Here is a 10,235-nt window from a genome sequence, read left to right on the forward strand (position 1 = left end):
CAGGGCCGGTTAGCGCCTGCGGGCCACGACCCTCTCCCCTCACTTACGCGGGTGCCGACGCGGCCTCCGCCCGGATCTGGTCCTTCCCCTCCAGCACGCACTGTTCCCTTCCTCCTCGCCGGTACCCTTCCGCTAGGACGCGCAGTGGCCCCCTTCCCGGACCTCAGATCCTCATCCCCTCCCCTCAACCTCTCCCTCGCCCCAGCCCCCTCCCGCGGGCGGCCAGCCCTGGCGGGTTGGAGGGGTGTGGGGGTCTCGGCAAGGTCTAGGCTGGGAGGGCGGGAGCGGATGCCCGGGGAGGGTGGTCAGCCTCGGGGGGCGCTCCGAGCGGCCCCCGGCTCGCCGTAAACCGCCTAGGGGGCCGGCGAGCAGAAACGAGCCTCTGGATCTCACACCCTCCCTGCGTTTCCTTCCGACGCCGTCTTTTCCCAGTGACTTTGTAAGAGCCCTTTTTAATGAATGAGACCAACCTTTTCTCACAGTTTGCAAATGTTTTGCTTGTTTGCATTTGCTTTTTAATATTGTAGTAGACAATATGGAATGATCTTCTAAAAAATACGAGCATGTCAGAAAAACAAAAAAAGTGACAGTCACCCTCCGCGACGAGCGGCAGTGCGCGCGGAGGAGGCCCTGGCTGGTTTGCTTTGTGTTGTTTCCGGATATACGTGCGCTTTTTTGTTTCTAAGCTAAAAGGAGGTTGGGGCGTTTGTTGGGTTTTCTCTGCTGCGAACTGCCCTGTCGGCCGCGCGTTCGACGGACTGTGACGCCTGGTGCCGTGTGGGGTGATTGGGAGGTGGACAAGGTCGAAGCTGGGGCCTCATCTCCTAAGCTCCGCGTTCTTGCCAGACTGTAGTTTGCGTTCGGATGATCGGCGAGGTCGGCACTTTCGTGTGTTTTAGCCTCAGTATTTCCTTTGTGATCCGCCGGTTCACATTTCCCATATACGTTGAAAACATTCTTCGCAAATGATGGTTTCGTTCTGGTTTGGTGTTTTTTTGAGGTGGAAAACTTCAATTATTTAATGATCAAATATTTCCCATTAAGGGTCTGTGTTTTAAGGCTTTTCCCAAACCAAAATTATTTTTACAATAAATTCTTGTTTTTCTCTGGATCCGTCTGGAATTTGGTTTGGTGTGGAGTGAACTGGGATGGGAATCCAGCTTCATTTCTTTTTCTCTAAATCATGTAATTTCTAAGTTTACTTACTGAATAATTCATCTTATTGATTTGGCAAACTACTGCTGTTGTGTATTAAATTCTTACATGTCTTTGGACCCATTTCTGCATTTTGTGGTGTCCTTGATGTACATAAATATTGAAATTCATGTAGATCTGTCCCCCAGCCTTTTTGCTTTGGCTATTTTGCTTAGAAAAGCCCTTCTTACCGAAATTAATGAAAATTTACCTGCATTTTTATTCAAGTTATTTATGATATAATTTTAAGTTTTAATTCCTATTCATTAATTAGCATAATAGATTTATTAGACTTTCCGTATATGAGATTATCTATTTTTTTTGTCCTCTTTTATTTGTTTGTTTTGTTTTTTTGCCTTTGTTCTACTTACTTTCTGGGAGATTTGTTGAGCTTTTTGTAAAGGTGGGTTCATTTTTCCCAAAGCACTGAACCCTTTGCCCTGGTGACATTTACTGAGTCATCTCTGTTTCAGCAGTTTGGACCATAGATGGGCCCTGCTCCTCGGTCCCTGAGCCCTCTTCTCATCCAGGCCAACCTGGCTCTGGCCCGGGTTTTGTGGCTGTAGTGGGCAGGATTGACATCACATTTCTAAGTGTGTGCTCAGTGTGTTTCTTTGCCATTTGTGACTAGAACATTTTCCCTATGTTTTCTGATTAGGGGTTGCTGGTATAAGGAAGCTGGCAGCTTGGATGCCTATTTGTGGTCACTTACTCCGGAAGGTTGCCCGTTGTACTTGGTGCTCACACCGGGGTGCGCGCTGCTGCTTCTTCGGGTGGTTTTACACTCTGGAGTGTGGGCTCAGTGGACGTGAGGGGGCAGGGCATTCCAGCAGGGGGATGTGGGTGAAGGGAGGGAGATCTGGGAGCTGTGCAGCTGCCTAGCCCAGGGACTGAGGGTGTCTGTCACAGCTCGTCACTGTGGGTGATGTCTTTGGAAGGACAGGCATCACGACCATCAGAAATGACTGCTCTGCTTGTGGAGTATCCTACTCTCCGTCTCAATGCTTCACTAATAACTCACGTTTTCACTTTAAACTTAAAAAAAAAAAAAAAAAAAGACTATCAGGAACTCCAATAAGGATGTTACATTCCTAAAACTTAGCTTACAAAGCACAATAATAATAATAAAAGTTAAACTCTAAGCTCTTTGCGTCTCTGCAGTCCCTTTTTTAGATCCTATCCGTGTTTTTCTTCATCCTGCAGAAGACTACCACTGGGATTCTAATTAGAGTTGTATTGCATGCGCGCACACAGGTTTGGGGGAAATGGGCATTTCTGGTGAACAGAGGGACAGCGGCAGTGAGTTCAGTGTGTGCCTTCTGGACAAACATCCACACACCTGGTGTTGTACAGAGAGAACAGGTAAAGGCGCCCCCTCTGGCTGGCCCATGGAGCATTCTCCAGAAGGATGACTGTTCTTTACTGTGAAATTCTCCAAGGTGATCTGCCTGCTGGGCTTCCATCGCAGATCCCCCTGCTCATTCCAGAAGACGGGAGCCCTCCTCCTGTCAGAACAGCTCCTGGTCCCTTTTTTCTAGCAGTTTGGTGGGACAGACACCTCAGCTTAACTTGTCCAGAATCCACCTACCCCCAGGCCTACCTGCCAGATGTTTAGACCAAATCTCTGGGGCACTAAGTCTCACTCTACCAGAACCCAGACCCCCATGGGCACTGGGGCAGCCAGGCACAACCAGGCATAGCTGAGGTGTCAGAGTAGCCATGGAGGGTCATGGTCAGGCCAAGCGTGCAGGGCACGGGGTGGGGTCCCCACAGGAGTATGTGCCTGGAGCAGAGCTGTCCCTTCCCAGACTCTCCTCTTTGGGGGGTTGTCTCTGGGGCAGCCTGGCCTAGCCCCCCCACCAGACCTGATGGCTACCTGGCACCTGTGGGAATGTTCTCGCATAGGCCTTCGTGGGCAGACCGTGGGCCGGGCCACGTGAGCAGGGCGGATAGCCCAGAGCCCTTGAGTGTACAGAGGTCCCCAGGCATCCCAGAGTTGTGACCTCCTGGGTCCATGCCTAGGAGCTGTGTTTCTGTGGCTCCTGAGCAGTAGGGTTGGAGCTTGCAGAGGGCAGGGCTCCCCGGGGAAGTCAGGGTCTGCGCAGCAAGACCAGGCTCCTCATGTGCTCCTCCTCTTCCCCATCCTCACAGGCTTCTCTGAGTTCCGTCTTCCTCAGAGACAAACAACAGTAGACCGGGCGATGGCAGCAGCCAGGCTCTTGCCACCACCAGCAGGACCCCAGGTAAGCTGCCCAAGGCCTGTGTAACTGCATTTCCTCCCATGCCCAGTGGCAGCCTGAGCATCAGCACATCCCCTGAAGTCCATGGCCCCTTCCTGTCACCCCATCAGCTCCCAGGGTGCCCCAGGTGTCATCAGGCTTTCCCCCATTTCGGTGTACACCTCACCCCATGTTGCTTGCACCTACTCTGTCTCAGATGTGGAGACAGCCTGACCTACAGCAGCCCCTGCCTTTCCAGGTCAAGGTGACCTTTGAGGATGTGGCCGTGCTCCTTTCCCAGGAGGAGTGGGACCAGCTGGGCCCTGCTCAGAGGGGCCTCTATCGGCACGTGATGATGGAGACCTACGGGAACGTGGTTTCACTGGGTAAGGCCCCTCAGCTGGCCAGTCTGTCTGTGGACTTCCCCGGGGGCAGGGCTATACAGTCGTGGCCTTGGGGTCTCCTGTGGGTGCTCAGCTCCAACGGGAGCTTGGTCCTTTCTGTCTTGCACCCACAGACTGCTCAGATTGGGTGGGAGTGCTCTAAACAAAAGACCTTCCCTCCCCACGAGCAGGACTTCCAGGGACCAAGCCCAACGTGATCTCCCAACTGGAGCGAGGAGAAGAGCCCTGGGTCCTGGAGGGGCATGGGGCCAAGGAGAGCAAGGGCCTGGACAGCAGTGGTTCAGGTGAGTGAGAGGAGCTTGCCCTCCTACAGGGAAGGCTGAGCACATCCCAGTGGCCAGGAGTCTTCAGGAGTGGCTTCCTCCTGGGCCTCTCCCAGCAAAGGGGCCTGTGGGCTGGCGGGGCTGAGCCAGGAGAGGCCATGTGTTGGTGAGTGCACACCTGTGGTGATTATGCCCTGCCAGGTCCCTATCCTTCTGGGACATGCAGAATTTGAGGGCTCCCTGGCTCGTGCAGAAAAGAACAAAGCACCCTAGTGTGGAAGGGAGGTTAATCTGACCCTATGGTGAGGCCGAAAGCACATTGTTTAAGATGATGAGCAAGGGAGCCTGCCATCCCCATGTCTGTATAACGTCCTGGGGGCTCACACACTAAGTAAGGCAAGAGACATGGAAAACAAAACAAGACAACCTAAAAGATTTGGGAAAAAGAAGAAGAATATTGTTTCTAGATAATATGATTGTCTACTTGTAAAAAGATTGATTAGAATTCACAAGAGCAATTACCCACGTTGCTGAAGATACATTCAGTTTTACTTCTGTTCATCAGCAACAAAGATGAGATGGATATTTTCCTGTTTTATTGAGATAAAATTTGCCATCCTCATGGCTTCCCCAGAGGCCCCATCTCTGGCCTAGTCTTGTTTGTTGTCTCCTCTGCAGTGCACTCTATACAAGGAAGAGCTCACAGCCCCTCCCACACGAGTGTGTATGCCTGTGTCTCTGGGATTAGGCTGTGTGGTGTGTTGTGTCCGCCTGGCAGGGCTCCTCGCAGTTGTGGGTCGTACTGCATTTATTTCTGCTCCAAATGGCCTCTGGGAGCCCAGTGAACAGCGGACTCCAGGGAAGGCAGGGCTTAGGCCTCACTGGGCTGTCACCTGATGCCGTGGCCATGGGTGCACTTCACACAGGAGTGACCTCAGGTTAGAGGTTGGACCTTTCAGCCTGTGCACATGTCCTGCTTCACACTGTCGTGCTTTCCCATTCTCTCAGCTCACCCAGGCAAGTGCACTGCACCTCTGGCCACCCCTGGCAGCAAAGCCACCTACAGAGGTGCACCTGAGCTGCAGTTTGAGTGGGCTGTCATTTAACATTTTTCCCTTGGATGTGTTGTTGCAGAATGTGAGAACAAGGGAGAAAACCAAAATAGTCTGAAGCCATTCATTTCAGAGGACGTATCCACAATTCTGGGGAAAACAGCCCCCGGGTGGATTGATCAAGGAAGTAACAAACCTGAGCAGGGCTTCTGTCTGAGTCCAAGCCCCATGGGCCCCCCTGAAGGTCAGGTCTCCAGCCTAAGCAAGCCGCTCACTCGGCAGCCGGCCACTCCCAGTGGGGAGAGACCCTACAAGTGCATCGAGTGTGGGAAATGCTTCAGTCGGAGTTCCCACCTTCTCCAGCATCAGAGGACCCACACAGGGGAGAAGCCCTACGTGTGTGGGGTGTGTGGGAAGGCCTTCAGCCAGAGCTCAGTCCTCAGCAAACACAGGAGAATCCACACAGGCGAGAAGCCCTACGAGTGTAACGAGTGTGGGAAGGCATTCCGTGTGAGCTCAGACCTTGCCCAGCATCACAAGATCCACACAGGAGAGAAGCCCCATGAATGTCTCGAGTGCCGCAAGGCCTTCACTCAGCTCTCACACCTCATTCAGCACCAGCGGATCCACACTGGGGAGCGGCCCTATGTGTGCCCGCTTTGCGGGAAGGCCTTTAACCACAGCACTGTGCTGCGCAGCCACCAACGGGTGCACACGGGGGAGAAGCCTCACGAGTGTGCAGAATGTGGCCGGGCTTTCAGCGTGAAGAGGACCCTGCTGCAGCACCAGCGGGTGCACACCGGGGAGAAGCCGTACTCCTGCAGCGAATGTGGGCGCGCCTTCAGTGACCGCTCAGTCCTCATCCAGCACCACAATGTGCACACAGGCGAGAAGCCCTATGAGTGCGGAGAGTGTGGCAAGGCCTTCAGCCACCGCTCCACGCTGATGAACCATGAGCGGATCCACACTGAGGAGAAGCCCTACGGCTGCTACGCCTGTGGCAAGGCCTTCGTGCAACACTCCCACCTAATCCAGCACCAGCGGGTGCACACTGGAGAAAAGCCCTACGTGTGCGGCGAATGCGGGCATGCCTTCAGCGCCCGCAGGTCTCTGGTCCAGCACGAGAGAATCCACACTGGTGAGAGGCCCTTCCGCTGCACACAGTGTGACAAGGCTTTCAGCCTGAAAGCCACACTGATTGTGCACCTGAGGACACACACAGGCGAGAGGCCCTATGAATGCAGCCGCTGCGGGAAGGCCTTCAGCCAGTACTCTGTGCTCATCCAGCACCAGAGGATCCACACGGGTGAGCGGCCTTATGAGTGCGGCGAGTGTGGCCGTGCCTTCAACCAACACGGACACCTGATCCAGCACCAGAAGGTACACAGGAAGCTGTGACCTGAGCAGCCACAAGAGTCATTCACACTCAGGCACACAGACCCAGGAAGCCTGTAGCTCAGGAGAAGCCCTGTGGTAATTGAGGGTCACAAAATAACTCCAGGGAGAAGCACTGAGCTTGTCATTCCTGTGGGAAAAACTTCGGAGGGTGCCTGTTTTGTTTTTTTCAAAATCTTGGAGGTTGTATTGGAGAGTGATCACAATAGTAGTGGATTTTGGTAAAGATAGCCATAATTCTTCAACATTAAGTAGTTTCAGATGAGAAACTAAAGGAAGTTAAGGCGCAAGGATTACTGTCACAATAAGAACTTTCTTACATTCCAAATAAAGGTTTCTTAGTATATTTCATGCCTTTCTGAAAAACAGTGGCTACTCCAATTATTGCACTTCAAGTTAGGATATTGGACTATTTTCAGTATCTTGTTAAACCACTAAAGTGCTGTGTGGACAAAATGCTATTGAAAAGTGTCATGAAGTAGCATCATGTAGTGTGGCTAGAAATCCTAAGTGTGTGGAACCTCCTGTTTTGTATGGGGGGAAAAGTAAACATTGCAAACTATGTAAATTTATAAAACCCTTATCTGGGGCTTTACCTTTATTCAAGGTCAGAAAGGATGTCCTAACATTTTAATAAAAATTCAACTCAAAAAATGGATCTTTTCCTCAAAACTCAACCTTATGATCAACAGACCCTGTGCCCCAGAAATCATGGGATGGCTTGGGCATCTGGGCCCCATTTGGGTGGAGGCAGGGAGCTCCGCTCAGGCCCACGTGTCATGGCTGCAACACCGAGTGGGTGCCTCAACACACGGGTGTTTCCAAAAGACATTACGAAAAAGACTTGGTGTGTGTTTTCAAAACAAAGTTCTCAAACTCAAATAGCTTTTTCCTATCAAATATTCTTATTTCTAAATTTGAAGGATTTTGTTGTTTCATTTTTTTTAATTCCTGTTTCCAAGAGTATATTATCCATTGTCATATGCTGTAATGGTCCTGGTTTATTACTTTTTTTAACTTCTTTCTCTAAAACATCCATCTCTCAGGAAAAGTTAAGAGCTAGGGGTTGACCCTGAGGCCCACAGCAGCATGCTGTGATGCAGATAAAAGCTCATGCTCCCTGTGCAGATACTGCTGAGGGGTCCATCAGTCCCACGGAAGGCAGCTGTGGCCCTCGCTCTTGCCTCCCGCAGCCCGCCATTACTCTGGGCACAAGTCCTAATCCCATGGGAGAGTTAGAACTAGTCATGTTCCCGGCAGGATGAGGATAAGAGTTACATTAAATTGTGGTGCCCAGTGTACAGAATACTGTTCTGCCTTTTCCTGCACCAGCTGCTGTGGACCTCTTGGTGAGCATCAGGCTCGGTGTCCATGGAGCTGGGAGGTAAGCACTTGGCACCCTGTCCCTGGGGAGGCTCGCAGGCTGTGCACTTCTGCCCCTGGAGCAGGAGGTAGCACACCACCTGCTGGTCCATATGGTGGTCACCACTGGAAGTGGCCAAAATGACCTTTGGGGTCCCCGCACCCTGATAACTGCCTTCTTGGCCATTACTTCCCAGCTCTGACTTGTCAGCAGCATTCAATACTTTTATTTTGAACTCTTCACATTTTATGTATTTAAATCTCTTCATAGTGTTTCTCATAACTAGCAGGAGTTTGACAATTCTTTTCAAATGTTTTATTATTTGGAGAACATTTGAGTCCACCTGAAATTTTTTTCTGTGTAACTGTATAGCCTGATGTACCTCCCAATAAAACAGTAATGCGTGGAACACACTTGTGGGTGAAGGAAAAACAGTAACTTGGGCATAAGTGTCTCCTATAATAAAGGAAAATACAACCGGGAAAATCTGGAAAAGGCTTGTGTGCCAATTCCAAACAAGCAATTAGGAATGGGTATTCTGTAGCACACGGAGCTGTGAAGGGATGGGGAGGGGGTGCTTTGGTGGGGGTGCTGCTGCTGCTGCTGCCGCTGCTGCCAGTAATACCATACGATGTCCCTCGTGTGGGGCACAGTGCACGGCCCATCTCTGGAGGAAGATGGCTGCACGGGTGCCAGGCAGCCTGAGAGAAGCAGGGGAAGCTAAGCTACCACAGGACACTCCACACAGAGGGCCTTGTAGTGGAGGCCCAGGAGGATCTTTCCCAAGCGTGGATTTGACTCAGGGCAGAGGAAGGTCAGAGGGGTGGTACTGGGGGGGGTTCTCTGTTATGGTCCACCTGACTTGTTTTCATGCATAGAAGTTCCCAAGCTGAGAAATGCAGGTGTGTGAAGTTCAGGGGTCCCTAAGACTTGCCTTCACTTCTAACACCATCACAAGTTTTGAGGTCACCAACATCACCCTTAAGTGCAATAATTTGCTACATGGACTCAGAACTCACCCTGAAAGCTGCTACAACATGATGACTGTGTATTGCAGGGAACAGACATTAAAGTCAATCGGCCAAGGGATCATATGGGGCTGAATCCAGGACACGTACCAAGTGCAGAGATTCTGTTGTTCTTTCCCTGGGAAGCCATGGTCCGCTTTTCTTTCCTGGCTCTGATGTGTACAGACAGTGTGCACAGGGTGTTGCCAACCAGCAAAGCTCACCTCATTCTTGGCATCCAGGGTTGTTACTGGCTTGGTGATGTCCACATAGCTGACCGCCTGCATGACTGACCTCAGACTCCAGCCCAACAGAGGTCAAACATGCCCCCACCATAAAATCACCTGTTAGCAGGCAAACATTTATCAGGCAAAAGCCAGCCCTCTCCTGAGGTCAGGTCAGTCCTTTCTTCAACTGGTAGTTAAGAGTGGGTTGGAGCCCAGGCCCGCCTCCAACTGCTCTGTGACCTCAGTCCAGTCACTTCCCTTTCTTAACCTCAGGTTCTCATCCATGTCATGGGGTCACTGTGAAAATGAAATGAAATCACTGCAGAAAGACCAGCCCAGCATTCAGTTTCTGTGTGACCATGTTACGAGCCCATGGGACTCTGCACAGGTGCAGCTGCCAGGGAGCCGATCATCCCTATGAGGAGGTTGTCCGAACATCCCATAATCCCAATGGATCTTGGAGAGGCTCAGCTCTCAGCTACAGGAAACATGCAGGAAAATGGGACAGGCTGGGTCAGGGCATGGAGGCCACACACCCATATCCAGGGGGGACTAAAAGCAAGCCTAGGGGGCACACTTGGACTGTCCCAGTCCTGAGGACAGGGCCCAGATCCAGCTCCAGTGACCTGGCTCAAATCTAATGTCCTGCCTGGGTCTCTGTCCTGGGACGTGCACAGGATCAGGCACAAGATCTAGGTCATGGCACCAAGCATGCACACTGTGAGCATGACCCCATCTGCCTCACTGTGCCCATCAGGATAGGTGCTGTGACCTTTCATCTGAGGATGCTGACTTGAGATAAGCCGAGGGCTTCAGCTTTCTGACCCTCTGACCCCACCAGCTGCTCTGACTCACTGCCAGCTTCCCAGAGCCATCCACAATTATTAATCAACAAGCAGCCCACAGTCTGAGATGACATTGCTCCTGAAGGCCCTTCTGTGCACTGAGAGACAACAGGGCAGCTACAAAGAGTCAGCCCACCAGTTGCCTAGGAGTGACTGCCCGATAGCCCAGCAGAAACATCTAGAACCCATGGTGCCCTTTGCCCATACCGCCCACCTCCCAAGACGGGCTTGATCTTGGCCCTTGTAAAAATGTCACAAACTCATGT

At 51.6% G+C, this 10,235-nt stretch overlaps 1 protein-coding gene across 5 annotated transcripts in view; it reads left to right on the forward strand.

The window, feature by feature from the left end:
* The window catches only part of ZNF250 (zinc finger protein 250), a 29,477-nt gene extending 21,059 nt beyond the window's left edge, over nt 1–8,418 (forward strand). Inside the window, exons 2-7 of one of the 5 annotated variants that reach the window (XM_053930108.1) lie at nt 1,853–1,945; nt 2,449–2,556; nt 3,346–3,437; nt 3,673–3,799; nt 3,988–4,101; nt 5,215–8,418. In XM_053930108.1, the coding sequence (XP_053786083.1) occupies nt 1,885–1,945; nt 2,449–2,556; nt 3,346–3,437; nt 3,673–3,799; nt 3,988–4,101; nt 5,215–6,530 (1,818 nt within the window). In that variant the 5' untranslated portion in view covers nt 1,853–1,884 and the 3' untranslated portion in view covers nt 6,531–8,418. Of the gene's footprint in view, nt 2,557–3,345; nt 3,438–3,672; nt 3,800–3,987; nt 4,102–5,214 lie in introns of all 5 variants that reach the window. The other 4 variants (XM_053930109.1, XM_071222172.1, XM_024572423.3 and 1 more) reach the window with 4 other exon arrangements.
* Nucleotides 8,419–10,235: the final 1,817 nt, after the last annotated feature.

This window comes from Desmodus rotundus, chromosome 8 (assembly GCF_022682495.2).
Source record: "Desmodus rotundus isolate HL8 chromosome 8, HLdesRot8A.1, whole genome shotgun sequence".
Lineage (NCBI taxonomy): Eukaryota > Metazoa > Chordata > Mammalia > Chiroptera > Phyllostomidae > Desmodus > Desmodus rotundus.